General features: G+C 37.3%; 1 protein-coding gene across 3 annotated transcripts in view; it reads left to right on the plus strand.

Annotated features, from left to right (window-relative positions):
• Positions 1 to 16,758, plus strand: part of NAV2 (neuron navigator 2) — a 242,389-nt gene that overhangs the window by 90,421 nt on the left and 135,210 nt on the right. For 2 of the 3 annotated variants that reach the window (XM_026089354.1, XM_026089352.1), the window contains exons 4-6: positions 235 to 307; positions 8,339 to 8,606; positions 13,727 to 13,884. In XM_026089354.1, the coding sequence (XP_025945139.1) occupies positions 235 to 307; positions 8,339 to 8,606; positions 13,727 to 13,884 (499 nt within the window). Of the gene's footprint in view, positions 1 to 234; positions 308 to 8,338; positions 8,607 to 10,156; positions 10,226 to 13,726; positions 13,885 to 16,758 lie in introns of all 3 variants that reach the window. The other variant, XM_026089351.1, reaches the window with a different exon arrangement.

The raw sequence follows: 16,758 nt of genomic DNA on the forward strand, positions 1-16,758 counted from the left end.
ATAACTTGCTTCATACAAGTGCAAATAACAAAGTCCTGATCAACGTAATATTTGATCATTTTAAGATCTTAGCAACTTAGGTATTTTCATATTGTTATGGTTTCTGTGTTATGAGCAAAGGGACTTTTTATGTGATACAAAGACTGAGTGCAATAAAACATGCTGGGAGATTAAAGTAAACATTTATTGAAATGCATATTCTTTTTTGTCTCTTTTTTTTTGTTCTTGTAATAGATTGAAAACATAGATGCATGCCTGAATTTCTTGGCTGCTAAAGGAATTAACATACAGGGGCTGTCAGCAGAAGGTGAGTCAATCTCTTGTTTAAACTTTCATTTTAAATGAGAAACTTGAATTACTGCTTGTGATTTTAACCAGAATATGGAGTGTAAGGGAAGATTTAATTATTATGAATAATTTAAACTTTTGACATTCTTTACTCCTTTTTTCCCCCATCTCAGTCTGAAAGGTAGGTAATATCTAAACTCTACACTGCAGACTTGTAAAAATAATCAATGAGGCTGAATTAGAATTCAGTCACTTTTGTTTATTTCTGTTAAATCAGAGAAAATTCTCATCTAAGTTTAATAACTGACACATGGATTAGAGTGTAGACAGATACTGGAAGTGAACAGTTGGGGGTTATCTGTCTTTTGAGAGAGAAATTATTTATTTCCTCATTGTTTAATTACATTCTTACCTAAAAAATTATCCTGCTTTTGTTTCTCTTTTCTTTGATTCCTTTTTAGAAATAATAAAATCCAAATGTTTCAAACAAACAAACCAAAAAATGACTTTCTGAGCTCCAGTTAAATACTCTGCTTATGAAGACCATCAGAATTTCTTAAAGACCCAGTTGTGACTTGGCGTACTATGTTCCTTTATGCCAGTGAGGGGCATATGTCAGGGTGTTTAGTACCCGTTGACTGAGAACCTGTCCATCTGCTGTCCTATAAAAAGGTCAAACTGAGGTCTGTAATCCTCAGGACCAGCTTTCACCTATACTTTCATTTAAGTATGCTGGAAAAGCAATTGTGTTCAGTAGCTGTTTAAAGCAAACCTTGAATATATTATATTACACCTCCTTTAGTATTTCATAGAACAAAGAATTGGACATGCAACATAAGGGAGGGACTTTATGTTAGACTTGGTGACTAAGTCTCTTTGCAAACTCAGTTTTGAAAAGTAGGTTATACAGTCAAATCATGCACATGCTTTTACTTGTGTGTGAATAACTTAGTTGCTTGTATATTTAAAGCCATGATTTCTTCCTCTGAAAGAATTCTGTTACCTAAACAAAGAAGGCAAGAAAAATATGAAAGTGGGGTAATACATTTTATTGGAATAGCTGGTATAAATGGAAAAAATAAACAAAATTCTATATTCAGAGGCCAATGAGGACTTCTGTGTCCTCATTGTTTTGTGTAGACAAAGCTTGTTTATTTTCTTTAATTTTTCTAAATAGTCTAAGATCTTCTCCCTATCTTGTCTTCCCTGTATTCTTATACAATCACAGCTATAACAACCTTTCCCCTTTGAATAAATAAAAAGAGAAAAAGATAAGTGGGGTCTTATAAATCACATGAATCTACAGAGCTTCAGAAAGATCAGTGAGTCTTCTCTGGTGGACGGAAAACATTCCCTGTCTTGGCCTCGACCGCGCATCCCCTGCAGGCTGTAAGCATTCCCAGGCATGGTGCGCGGGAGTCAGGAGGCATCAGGAGCCTGCGTGTTCAGTCTCCTGTTTTAGTGACATGATGTTGCCACACATACCTGTGTTATGCATATATACAATCTTATGTACATAAAGCAAGTACTTTGCATTTGCTGGATGCTGAGAAAAGGAATCCCCCTTACGGAGTAAAGTTTTTTTATTCATAAATAACAGATGCTTTTTTACACCCTGAAAATGTAAATAAAAGGTAGTTAGTGGTGCTGGAATAAAATTTTTATAGTCAGTCTGGTGCTCACAAATTGCTACTTCCACCTTTGTTTCACAGAATGGATTTTCAAGAGGTTGAAAAAAACTGCACTAGGGTTTAATTTAAATTTAATATTATACTATTCAGTTTATTATTTTCTCTGGGTTTTCTGTTCTCTTCCTTTCTTCTTTATTAAGCTGGTCTGTGAGCTTTCTGATCATGATTTCAAGTCTTAGCTGAAACAGTTTCCCATATTGACAGTGAATGATGTACAGAAATATGTTCTAGGTACTCCACAGTGGATGCACTGCATGGAGAAACCATTGTGCACACAAATTTTATATATGCAAATTACATTTAAAAATTACTACAAAAATAACAAATTTAATGTTTATAAAATTACTGTAAAATTAAATCTATTATTAAAAAACTAAAACTTTTTTAAAAACACAACTAAAAATGACATTTTGGCAGCTTGGAAAATACCTTAAAGAATTCCTCGTTGTCGTCTAAAGAATGCCCCCTACCTCATCCTATGAGGTCTGTGAGGACTTACATGCCACTTTAAAATGTGTATTTTAAATGTAATTTTACTAAGTTTGTGATAGTTTGTAAGTGTGGAAAGCAAAGCAGCAGATATTTAATATGTGTTGTTATAACCTGATGTTACAACAGCTGGTTGAATGTTAACAGTCCTTTTCCATGGTATATCCTGGAGTTGGGTTAGAGCACCAATAGCAGATTTTTTTTCTTTTCCTTCAAAGAGAAGCTTTAATGTAGTTGGCCCAAGTACTGCCTACTTTAGCTACCTAGATAGCTCCATTATGATCAGAAGGACTCTCATGTCAAGAAAAAAAAAAAGGGCTAAAACTTCTAACCGTGGAAAGTTTGTTTGCCAGGAAATGGTTAAACAGAAAATGCAAATCCGAGTTTGTGGTAAAAGACAATTTTAACCTTGTGATAAGATATGAAAGTATTGTTGAAATGAAATACATTTCACRTTATTTACCTATCTCAATACAATGCAAAATCTAAGCCAAATAGCAAATTAGTTGATGAGAAAACTCTTCATGTGCTAAGCTGGCAGTGTAGTGTTCACACTGGGGAAGGGACGACACGTTTAATGTTCATTGCTCTCCTGCCAAATCACGAGTCAGTCTCAGCAGGACATAGGCTATCCAATGGCTTCTGCTAATTTTTCATTTATTTCTTTCTTTTACACTGTCATATTTTGCTCTTTCTAGGAACTAACATATTAAGTTATATGGAAGGTAAAAAGAAACCAGTAATGTTTGCTGCCAATCTATAAATGAGAATGTATACTGGCTCAACCACTAACATTAAGGAAAAGAATGACAAATAAAGAGCGGGGGAGTGAAGGAACATTTTTTTATAAAATGAAGTTATAAAATGAAGTTTCAACAACAAATTAAATTTCTGTTCTGAGAAACACTCCTTAACTGTGTTGAGAAAGGAGGCAGAAACTGAGCAAGAGAGAACATAGAACCGCTTAAAATAAACACTGCCATAACCAAGGAAGCCAGTGTTTCTGCACAAGTTGCCAAGACCTGCTAGGTCAACTGCAAATAATTTTGTTTACTCCACTAGCAGATCTTTGTCTAGGAGGAAGCAGAAGATTCTGATTGCTTCTATATGGACACAAATTGTGAAGCCTCTCCTGGGTTGCTTGAGAATATGTATGTTACAGTAGTGCACCTTTAGTATAGCGGTGTTGGTAATAGGTGTTGATAATGATTCAAAATGGGAATTTGGATGACTCCTGAATGTTGAAATAATTTTGGACTTCATGTTTAATATCCTGCCGGTATTAAAAAATTCTGTTTCAATATGTGCATGCCACATAGACGTAGTATTTTTTATAGATTAATATGGTGAGGATGCTAAGGAGCTGCAATCACTGATGTTGACCATATTATGCTGCAGAGAGGTTCCTCTATCAGAGCAGCATGGAGCCAAAAAGGCACTCCCAACTCAAAGATTTTAAATCCTAAAATCTCCATTTGTAGTTACTGAAGAAAACTCGGTGGAGATGCTGGAGAACTCTTTTCTCCTCTTGTTTTTGCTGTTGCTTTTGTTGTCTGTCCCTCTGAGCTGTGTGCCCGTACTCACGCTCTTCCTCATTCCCATACAGAGACACATCTTAGACTCTTGAAATTGCAGCCCTCCAGTTAATCTTTCTGTACTTCACGTAGTATTTTCTCACTGCCAAGATTTCAAAGATTATGGAGAACATAAATGTGCAATAGAAACTCAAATTGACTTCATGATAGCTACACCTCCTCTGTGTAGCAGATTAGCTGGATAGTGATCAGCTGAGCAAATTATGAAACCATGAAGTGATGAAACAAAGCATCTTGCTAGACTTTGGAACAACCACTACTGAACTTAGCCTTTTCCTCTGAAATGAAACTCATGCTTTTATAGATAAATAAATTTCAGTGTATGTACACTGCAAGTAGAGCAGCTAATCCATTTTAGTTCTTTTCCTTAGCAGTGTCAAGGCAGAATTTTTTCCACAGCGCAAATATCCTACAGTGCTACCTTAAACATACCTGTGTAGGATGCTTACCGTGTTGTCAAGTTTTGATTCTACCACGCTGAGCTGGTGCCTTTGGTCTGACTACTTTTCTGTTTTGTTGGCCTGTCTGCTGGCATTCTGGACAGGCTTTCTGGTTTTGGGCTGTTATGGAGATAGGCTCTGGATAGTCCATGATCTGCTACCTTCTACTCTCAAGCTTTTTCTGGACTTTCTTTTTCCAGAATTCCCCTTTGTGAGTGCTCTGAGGTGCAATCTCCCCCCTCCCCAAGAGCCCCTTACAGTGAAAGAACACATTCATATACACTTTTCAAAAAAATTACTCTTTAAACTATCAAAAGACACATGCTGATCTAGGAAAAAAATAATAAATTCCTCCATGTATTTCCTTGCCTCAGTTGTTAAAAAACTCCAGATATTGTTCAGATATAGATAAGATTCCACAGCAGAGTCTACCAACTTTGTCCCAGTGCTGTTTTGGTAGCTCTTGATCCCTAAAGTCAGCTTAGAGTCATCACAGAGCATGGACTGACTGAAGCTGACTCTCTATACTTCATGGTATATCCTGGATTAGCTAGGAAATAACATCTGCTTCTCAAAATTTTGTTTCAAATTCCGATCTATATATCTCAGTTTGTTCCTTTCTCTCTCCTACCATCACTCCCCGTGGACAGAATTTCCAGTTCGTTTCATTTTGTTTTCTGTAGAGGACTATCTTGTCTCCCCTGTTAAATGAACTAAGAAGGGCTGGTTTGGCACTGCCTGCACAGTACCTCTGTGGTCAACCAGAAAAGGCTTGTGCAAAGCAACAGAAGCAGACATCCACTATCTCTAGGGATGAATAATACGTATATGTGAGAACCCCATTTTCTTTCAGGGTAGATGCAAATTAATGAAGATGTAGTGATTCTCAATTTTTACTCCTGCTAGACAATGTGGCTAACTCCAGTCATTGTAAACTTGCTCTTTTTCTTCTTAGTGCCACAGAAGCTTTACAGAATCTTTAGCTTTACAGAATCAGACACAAAATAAGCTCTTGACTGAATAACAGTAATAGATCTTTCTTTTTCTTCATTGGTTTGCTTTGTTCTGTATTGCATATACAATAAGTAGTTCATGATGTGCATGTTTTGCAAAAAGTCAAGATACTTCATTTGTTAGCATCAGAAAAATCAGATAATGACATTTCCGCAGTAATCTATCCAACAGACCTTTCTTTTCTTTACCGTTTCTTCCACCTTGCCCGATTTCCACTGAGTCTTGTGTATTTTTGTGAATAAAGAAAAGGATGATGGGCAACCTGTAAAGGTAGAAGTTACAGCTGTGGGTATAACAAGTAGCAATGGAGATGTTAAAGTATGGAAATTTCCAATTGGTGGATCTGGATGGATTCTCTTCAAACCAAATTCCCCTTTCTTCTAAAACATCTGGAGTGTTTGTTTAAAAATATACAAGATCAGTCTTTTGGGACTCCAAGTTTGAAATGAGTGGGTTACGTGTCCATCCATCCTTATATGAGTTAATATGCATATTTAAGCTGACACATGGACAAGAGGGGACCTAAAGCAGGAAGCAATTCAGACTATACTAATTGGCAGTTTGATGAGGTTGAAGTACTCTCTTTGTACAAAGTGCAGGGGCAAACTGCCAGGTGAATTACCTCGGTCTATCTTTAAGATAGCAGAACTGATTCTAAAAGTATGGTTTGAAATATTTCACTTAAAACCTACAGGGAAAGATGCTATTTCTTTTGAAACTCATTAAAGGAATTTTTCTTTTGATCATTATTTTTTGTCACCCTAGAAAAATGTCAAAAGCAGACTTCTGATAAATACAGCAGGAGACACACAGTTATAGAAAACAACAGGTTTTAGGTGGGGCTATTGTTAAGATTGCCTCTCACTTCACATTGAAAGCAAATTCTTGTTTCCAATTGCATATAATTTTGTTAAGTTTAAATGTGTAGATCCATGGTAATTTTCATTTTTTTGTCTTCTGGCCTGTATTTGTGCAGTTAAACTTCCCTGTGCCTCTGGGAATGTTTAGTTACGCTTCAGCTTGTGACTAAGTGGTACTTTCCTTACAATTGCCATGAATAATTATGGTTCTCTACTGAAGATAGGGAGATCCTTTTTGCTATCTTTACTGCCTGTTTTATTTTAGTGTCTACTTTCATCATCTTTCCTCCCTAACTAAACGCAGGTAGATGAGACAAGGAAACTGCCTGTTGATGGAAGTGGCAGGAGACTGAGTTTGTGGCATGACACTGCATGGGAGCAGAGGTAGCCTGAGAAAAGGAGAACAGGCAGGTTTCACTGGGATCCCACTGTCCAGGAAGAGACTAAAATTGTCTAAGAAAGCAAAGGAAAACAGAGTGACTGATCAAGGGCCCCAGGATTGAGAACCATTCGAACAAGGGAATGGGGACAGTGGTGAGAAAAAGCACTGGTGAAAGGGCCAGATTGCAGGGAGGAAAAAAAGAGCAAAGAAATTAAGCCAAGGAACAGGAGAGGAAAGGAATATCCTGGGTCTGGGTAATGAGCTGGACCACTTAGATATAGTGTATAAGTCACTGAGGAGATGAGCATGGGGCAAAACAAAATTAAGGAAGAACATAAATTAGATTAATGGCTAGGAAGGAAAGGTGGATCAAGGGGTAGTTAGACAAGGAGATCAAAGCTGGAAGTTAGTATAGAAAGGGGAGCAAAATTTTAAGAAGTGAGCCTAAGATTTGCTGGGTAAAGGACTTGGGGTTAAGATCTAAAATGTGTAAGGCAACAACAGTGAGCAATGCGAGGAGAAAGGTGCCTGAGAGAGGGAATAAAGGATAAAACAGTGCTGTTAAAAAGTCAAAGCAAGGTTTCATCCAGAACTGGGAGCAGAAGCAAAGATTCTCATTCTCATCTTCTGCTTGGCCACTGTTTTGCCGTGTTTGCTTCTCATCGCCCTCTTGCGGAGTAAGTTTTATTAGCTCAAGTGCTCTATAGAGCGCATGCAAAAATTAAGCTGCTTAATGTTGTAGTGATTTTGTTTATTTATGCAACTCACTTTTTAAATTTAGGAAGTTAAACATGAGAAATGATTTAATCGCACCATCTTATTAAAATTGTCTGCAACACTGAACTGGCCCTCATGTGTATGCATTATGATACAGTTGTTAACTTCATGTTCTCGTATTTGTTTTTTATCACGATGTTCTTGTTTGTTCTTAATTTTTTGTATTTAATATTGCATAAAAGAATAGGAGGATTTTTAAGAATTAAAAAATGTATACATTCACTGTCAAGCTACCTTTAGGTACATTGGGCATATCCATTCTTTATTACCTTGTGATGATTTAAAACGTAATTATGTTCTATAATACAGGAGTTTCACACAGTAATCAGATTTCCTATTTGCAAAACTTGCATCAGATTTTCTTAATGGAAACAATTAGTCTGATATACAAGAAATGATACAATAGTATGTGATAACTGAGCAGTTTCTCCTCCTCATGCAAATTTGGAACTCTGAAATCATTTACACTGTGATGTTGTTAATACAGTTGTTGTGGTGGTGGGTTTTGGGGGTTATTTTAATTAAAGGAACTATCTATTTAAGCACACTAGCATTAACAGGCAGGATATAGCAGAAACGGAAGACATTCACTGCAGTCACTGCAGGGGAGAAGTTATTTATTTGTGGTTGGTGCTCACTGGTAATCAGCTGTAATACTGATTAGATTTGCAGAAAGTCTGTCATATCCTAAAGGAGCTGAGTTCAGCCAGCATTATGAACAGCGCAGTGGCTGACCCACTGCCCTGTCAGAAAGAAACAACAACTAGTGGTTGATGAGTGACTTCTGAAAATTGCCTTGCAGAAATCAGGAATGGGAATCTAAAGGCCATCTTGGGCCTTTTCTTCAGTTTGTCTCGGTACAAGCAACAGCAACAGCAGCCACAGAAACAGCAACCACAGCACCATCCAGCCCAGCCGCCTCCCACAGTATCCCAGCAAGCAGGGCCTTCAGCTCAGTGCCAGGTCGGGCTGCAGCAGCAGCAGGTGCCAGCTTCACTCCCAGCACAGTGCCAACAGCCCCAGCAAGCTGCACAGCATCAGTTAAAAGCACAACCAGAAATGCAGTCAAGGTGGGGAAATTTCCTTTGTTTTTTTTCCGTCATTTTTCTTTCTTCTTGTTAAAGGTCTTCAAAAGCCAAAGAGGCTTCCTTCTTTTCTTCTGCTTTCGAATAGAAAGTGTGTCACATGTTGAATGCTGAGTAGCGACTGACTTCACACCTTTGGAAAGCAAAACAGATGTGCTTCAGTATGTTCCCAGTGCTAGAAATACTCAGTTCTATGGGCGTAAAATGCCTGCTAGACAGAATAACCACAGTTTATTCTAAGGAAATTTTTCTCAGTATTCCTTTTGCTTCTTCATACTAGCAAAGCACATATATCATTGCTAGTATGGTGTATATATACCTTGGACATGTGAAAAAATAACTTCAGTTTTCCACTTACAAGGAGAATCCTCACTGAGGAGTGGAAGGGTCTGGGACTGGTAAAAGAAATAGAGTTCGTCGCAGTTGGTGACAGTCAAAATTAAATTTAGGTTTATTGATCAAAAACAATAAGCTGCTGGCTTACATGAAAAATAGTTTTGCAATTGGCATTTGTTGGCACTCCGAGAACATAATACAGGTAATGGGGGGGGGGTACATGCCTTGAATGTCTTTAATCCTAGAAATGCTCTTTCCACGTTAGAATTAAAGTGATTTTTGAAGGCCATACCACTGTGCATGCATTTATTCTTATAGCATTCTGCTTATCCGACTATTTTACTGGTAAGAGAGTGGGGGTTTTAGTGGGAATAAGTAGGCAGGTTTCAATGCTGACATTATATATGCACATTTGCTAAGGTATGAAGATTTACTTGTTTTAAAATAACACAAATTAAGTTAAGGCTTATTTATGTTAAAAGAACAGAGATTAAGGTGAGCACTACTTGAAGTGCTGCTTTACTTGGAGTATAAACTCTTAAAGTGAGGCCTTCCAATTGAGACATTTCTCAAAGCTTGTTTGGTTTTTCCTTATGTATTTCTTCATAGATTATGTTCATTTTAGGTGGAAAAATGTTTTTGTATAATTGAAGATAGCTAGCGTTGTTACTATGTAATGACTTGTATAGGGACTAATTACTGTAAAACAAAGATGAATTTTAAGAACATATTTGTATGACTTTTTTGTGTAACAAGTGCATTGAATCATTTGAATACTGCTTTGGTACTTGCAGTCTATTGTATGGGTTGCACTGGGTTTCAAATAACTTAAAAATATTTAACTTGAAAATGCTAAAGAAATGTCATAATGTTTTCTTAGAATATACTAAATTATGAAATTGCTCAGATTCTGCTGAGTCACATGCAATAAAAGATTGATAAGAAACTGAATAATAAAATTTGATTTTGCATGCAGAATTGCACCTGCAATACTTTATGAAAATTAATTCATTTCAGATTTTATGCAGTTTTGACTAGAAGTTATACTTAGGGAAGAAGGTTTTTTTCTTGTGAAATATGTTAAGAGGAAAAAAAAAAATCCTCCCCTCCCTAAAACTAGTAATTAAGTTCAGTGGCTTAAAAAGAAAGTTTCTTCTTTGCTCACTGTTTTCTTCCGCTTTTTCTTTCCTGTCGTACAGTGCATCTCCCAGGGACTCATCTCAAAGCAAAATCATCCGATTCACTCTTGGTCAGAAAAGGTCTTCTAGGTAGCATTTCTTCATCCTCTACAAAGCATGAATAACCCTTTTTGCAATATTTCCAGATGCATGTTTAGGGTTCACCTTAAAAATATTTACCTCCTTGTTTGTAACTTGGAATTTTACAAATAGATGAAACATGGAAGTGTCAGACCCATTTTACCTTTTTTTTCAAGATGTGGAATGCATTTCTGCTAGCAAGAAAATATTTGGTTTCGGTCTCCATATAAGCTTTCCCTTTTGAGAACAACACATGGTTCTGGGAGTTCTCTCTCCTCATACATATGTGTATCAGTCATATTTAGATGTGCCTAACTACAAGTGCTAGCATCAGGCTAGTGCTCTCTGGGCTGGTAAGTGGGACACGCATCACGTGTGCTGCATGAGGCAAAACAGCACCCTATGGATGTGTCTCATCAAAGCTTCTGCACTCCCCAGTGTTATGGAGCTGAGGACATCTAATCTCCCTGAAAATGATGTTTTGGTCTATTTTCCTGAAATCCAGCCGTTTGCATGACAGCTTCTATGACCATCTCATCTCAACACTTATAAGGGTTGCTATAAGTGTTATTAATGCAGTTATTGATGATAAGTTTCCTTTTACTACTTATATACTACTGTATATAAAAATATTTTACTAGGATTTTTATATAGTTCTACATCAATTAGTAAGCTGTGATTTTCTATTTTACTAAGCTTCTGAAGTATTATTTGCCATTTTTATCCAACTTGTGAACTACTTGGCCAGTTGTCCGCCTTTGTATAGAATGTTAGTACTGCTTTCTAATTTGGATTTGTTTCCCCCATCTTATTTCTTATATGACAACAGGGAAGGTCTGCATTATAACCCCCATTTTAATGCTCCACGTTTCCTTTTCATGTTCTCTCTTAATCATACTTATGGCCTGACAGTTCATATTTGCCTAGAAATGGTACTGAAGAGTAGTAATGGAGAGTATTCTCGAAGCTCAGTACCGTGGCTCTAATAGCAAGAAGCAAGAAACTTCTCCCTGAACACCCTGATTTTTTCTTGGATTTCACAGACACCTCTGTGAAATATCTTGGCCTAATACCAAAAGCATGGGCTTAAAACAAAATCAGTCAGTCAAACTAGAGTAAAAATGTAAGAGGAATGATATCTTCTTCGGGAGTGTTTGCCAGTACGTGCATTTTTATTCTGGGTACGTTTTTATTGGCAGTGGCAATACTGACTGAATTTAAAACTTTTCACTTTTGGAGCTGGTCACATGGTCTGAGTAGCTTTAGTTACTAGAAAATGTGCCAGATTTGCCAAACCTGAGTGTGCATGTGTGGGGAGCCTTTTCTTAGCTGTCAGCGCAACATCACCCTCCCCTGCCTGATGCCCAGCCCCACGGGAAAGTTGCTCTCCCAGTGCGAGGTGCTCTTGAAGCTGTGCTGCGGCGGCCGGCCCAGACTCAGAACAATTTCTGTCCTTCTGTAGAGACTTTCAACTTTTCTTCCTACATGTGAAGAAACCTAGTTCATGCCCATTAAGCAAAATAAACACTCTATGAGCTTTCTTGTCTTGATGACTTCCAAGCTCTCAGGAATAGCACGACAATTGTTATGAAGAGTGTTCGGGTTTTTTCCCTGCTTTACCCTTGCTTCTTCCTCTGTAGTTTCCTTTCCAGTGGCAAAGGATCTCTAGGGAATTCTCATTTTACGCTTTCCTGCAATGATCATTATGTGTAACTTTCTAGCACCCCCCAGTGTTGGGAAGGGCTGTTCATCCTCAAAAATATTGGATAAATTGAGGGGTTTGCCTAAAAGGGTTCAGCAAAGTAAACCTCAGAACCATGATGCGCTGTGCCAAATCTGCAGTGGTTTGTATTTATAAATGATTTTTTTGTTCTGTTTTTGAATGATGCCTATACGTTTTATCCTACTTTGAGCTCTGAAAGCATGTGCATGCAGCTGCTGACATTTTTGCTGTTTTCCTTCATGTTTCTTTTCATATTTCCTATTCCTTCACTAGTCTTTGAGAAGTCGGTTGACTTAGGAAGCATCACTAGACTGCCTTCCCATGGGCCTAAAAGTGATTTGATCTGTTGCATCCCCTTGCTCTCTGACAACAGGGACAACTTTGATTTAGCCATTATTGGCAGAGGCTATTTAAGACACACTGATTTTATATTTTATATGAAAAAATGTTTAAGTGATTCTACCACACTGAAAATACAAAGACAGCAAAGAGTTTTCCCTTTCAGTGTTACTGTATATGATGTGAACTGATTCTTTCAGTCTTTAACGTGATGTCATTGCTTTTTAAAATAGTGAGCTGTTTCTCTATCTTCAGTATGTATTTTGAAGAACTACCAAATATTTAAATTTTTTGTATTTTGTTTATTTGGAATATAGAAATCTGTGCTCATTAGTGCAGAAAATACAGTGAAAACATGAAAACTTTATGTATAAACATTGACTTTGAAGGACTTAAGCACACACATTGCTCTGAAATGTGATGCCAGCTGCTTCCCTAATTCTGTCAGGCTTTTTAGAAAATTCTTCCCCTTCTCCTTTTGCCTGAAAAGCATAAAAGAAGTATCTCTTCCTGTTTACTTATGCCAGAATCCTAACTATATTTTCTGTAAGATATAACTAGTAAATATAGACTATGGTAAGGAAAGGCAGTCAATGTTCAAAAATCCCTCCCTGAAACAGACTGCTGCCATCCTCTTTCAGTTGAACCAGAGGCTTATACCTGCTCATGGCTAAAGTGGTTGTGCTAAGAGATGAAACTTGAACTCTGTATGGTTTTATAGGCCCGAGCTAATCTTTCCCAGGGACTGGCTGTTAGGCTTTGCAGCTTTCCGAGCGCAGATGTAATGTGCTTCCCTACAAGGAAAAGCCAAGTCATTAAGCTGGCAGCCATATTCTATCTCACTCTTGTTTCCAGATTAAGTATAGCCCTGTTCAGCAACCTGGTTTAAGAACAGTAGTCTCATTTAGTCTTAACCTTGCACCAGTTTTGCAAGTGGTATTACTCCACTGAATTTACTGCAACTGTTTCTGATTTACAAGATTTATGGCAGGAGACCATTAATGATCACTGGAGAAGAAAAATGTATGTAGGGAGGGTCTATTATAACACCTTTGCTCAGTTTAGGCAGTCTAGTGTATTCTATATTTAGTCCATTAGAAACAATTAGCCTGTTTGCCAAGTCCACTATTAGTCAACTTAAGCAGGAATTTCAGAACTGCATCCTGAATTTCTTTTTGAGCTGAAAAATCACATGAAAGCTATTGAAGTATCTGACTCAACATTTTTTTTTTCTGATGTAAAACAGTTCATATTGTAGCTTGCTCACCATATATTTTTTTATCTAGGATGATGTGTTGCAGCTTTAAAGTTCCTTATAAAACCTTATATGCATATATTTGTGGTATTGATCCTTTTCTTTTCAGGTTATGCATGGTATTCTGTAGTTCCTTTCCTTTCCCAGGGTGCTTTTTTTTGTGTATTTCACCTGACTGTAATCATTTCATCAGACTTCCAGGCCCTACCACAAGGGTGTCCGCTGCAGGCAGTGAGGCCAAAACTCGTGGTTCTATTAGTGCCAACAATCGACGCAGCCAGAGCTTTAACAATTATGACAAATCCAAGCCTGTAATTCCCCCTTCTACACCAACAAGTAGCAACGAGAAAGGTAAGTGCTCGAAATTTTGGTATTTCCCCAAATTCTCTTCAGTGTGGTTTTCTTCGGGGAAAACTGGATTGTCCGTAGAGTTCCAGAAGTTGTGAGACTATCTAAAACTGATCAGTGTCCCTTTGCAAAGAAATCTTTGTTGACCTTTCATCTGGTCTTTACTCTTATACGCTTATTTTAAAGCAAGTGGCATGTCCTCCAAGTAAATTTTTAATAACTGTTTCATTCTGACTGAAGTGAGTAAGTTTTTGTCATGACTACAGTGGAAAAAGATACTATCCTCATGGTAGGTAGTAAGCAAAGAGTTGGTATAAAAGCATGTGCGCCAATTATATTAAAGGATAGATGAATGATCATTTCTCACATAAACAAATCTTTATTAAGAAGGATGAAAAGATGGTTAAAAACAGGTTAAATGCCAGCAGTCATGAAGTTTCAGTGTGCAGGTTCATTTGAGTTTTCCCCAAAATATACTTGGTTTAATCATAATGTAAATCAAGACATCCGTCTCTGCTAGAACTGGCCCTATGACAACCTGATAAAAGTCTTTCTTGGATTTCAGCCTAAAACTAATTGCAATTAAGAGGAATCACTTTACTAATTTCATGTGTTCTGGATCAGCCTCTTGTTGAATTATAATTAGGAACAGAGCACTCTTCAATGACTCAGTATTTCATAGATGAAAATTTGTATTATCTTTTTATTTGACTCCAGTATAGATATTCAAATTATTTCTAAACTTATGGAACCCATTGTATTTTTTCTAGACAACTTATACAAAGTAATTCCACCTACCAGTTCTTTATTCTCTGAAGTTCAATACTCCTGAAATCTAAAAAGCAGATAGCTGAGAGAACATTTGCCTGAATATCCTGCATATTACCATTGAGATTTAACTCTCCTGCTCTTTATGATACAGAAGAAACAAATTCAGTTTGTACTTAACTGTTGTTATAAGCCAAACTTAGCTCCTTGCTAGAATTAAATTTGACAATTTATAGTAATACAGATTGTACCCATTAAAATAGTAGTTGCTTCAGCATGAGCAATCTTCCTTTTTCTCCTCATTTCCTCCTTTCTTGTTGATTCTTTAATATTTTTGCTCCATCTCTTCTACCATCCCTCTAACAAGAGAAAGCTGCTAAAGTTGACAGCAATGCAGTCTGCTTCCCTTCTTCTTCCCCCAAATAACTTTTCCACTGTAAAATCAACTCCGCAAGCCTGGTTGCTTCACAGCGTTCACAACTTTGGAATGGTTATATTTTGTTGCGAGTTTTCTTTTAAGATTTACTATTTTATCTGATTTCAGTTAAACATAGTCATTTCTCAGCCATGACACACAAACGGTAATTTGAACTTCTTTGCAGAATTCTGCAATATTAGTACTATCAAGAGATCTTTTTACTGTAGTTTCTAATTTTATCAAACTGCCTTCCAAGATGCTCCTGGCTCACAATGAGCTTTTACAAGGTGGCTCAATCAATATTGTAATGGCTTGCTACTAAAAAGGACAGTTCTACTCCATCTCCCTGTGGGTTTGTTTTCACTTCTCTTCCTCTCTGCATGATCCCTCTCTTTCCTTTCTGCCAGCATTCATCTGACCCACTCCCTAATCTCGGCTCCCTAAAAGCAGCAGAAATCTATTCACTTTTTCATTTTTTGGATTAATTTTCTGCTGTGTTACTGACCTCGGTCAGCTCACCAAGGGGTCAGACAAAAACACAAGGCCAAAGCCAGCCAAGGAAATGTCAGAAGACAAAATCGGAGCACGACTGCCCCATTCAGCAACTGAACTCTTAAACTGCTTCAGTCGTGTTACAAAAGCCCCTCTGTGGCATTGGCCATCAGTAGGCAACAGCATTCATTGCAGTAGAGCTCAGCTTGTTGGTTAACCAGTCAATCTTCTTTCTTATATTCAAGTTACAACTAAGTATAATTAGGGCAAAAAGAGGCATATGGTGCCTCTGTGACTTTGAGCAAGACACAGAAGACATATTTCAAATGTCCACTGGTTTGGCTGCCTCCATTTTGGTGTGTTTTGTATAGATAATGTCAGTTGTCTCTGGCCTAGAAAGAGATAGGATATTGACAGTAGAGGTACTAATTTTTATTTGCAGCATAGTTGCTGAGGAAAGAAAGATTGAGCACATGGTCTTACCAGCTACTTTGAAGTCTGGCAAACTTATACCAATGCTGAGCTGTTTAAGATGTCACTTTTATCTGCTGTTCTGGCTTCAGCTTGAGAGTAACTCTCTTAAGCGAAGCTGTTGGGGTCAGTTGAGTTAGTCTCACTAGATTAAAAGCAGCAGGAGGAAAACTATAAGAAGGCAAAATGAGAAGCTGATGGTAAAAAATACTGCAAGAGAAAGGGAGAAGCAAGAGGAAGGCAGCCCTTGGTAACAGCTGAGGCTGTGACTGAAGCAGAGTGTCTGCTGGTTTCCACTCTTCTTTAGTCAGACTGTACTCACTTCCCTGTTTTAGGATTTTGAAAAATCAGAAGAATCACAGACTATAGTTTCTCAGAGTTACAGGTGTCATTGTAAGTTTTTCCTGCCAGCCAAGTTCTCTCTGTTATCCCATATTGTGCTGTATGGTTACAGGAAGGCAAGAAATATTGGAACATCCATTCTGTTTTATTAAAATTTACCAGTCAAAGCAAATTTTGGACATTTCATATAAAGATTTGATTTTTTGATCCAGTTCAAGTCTCTATAGGAGCATCAAAGATTCTTGATTGTGTATATTTTAAAACTTGACTGTTCCTATTTTTTTCTTTATTTTTTGTTTGTTTAAATTAAAAAGATTTGTCACAGTCTGACTTTTTTCATATCATGGATAGCATAAAATCTGGATCGAGGCTCAGCTAGTTCAGCT

This window comes from Apteryx rowi, unplaced genomic scaffold (genome assembly GCF_003343035.1).
Source record: "Apteryx rowi isolate R43461 unplaced genomic scaffold, aptRow1 scaffold_81, whole genome shotgun sequence".
Classification (NCBI taxonomy): Eukaryota; Metazoa; Chordata; class Aves; order Apterygiformes; family Apterygidae; genus Apteryx; species Apteryx rowi.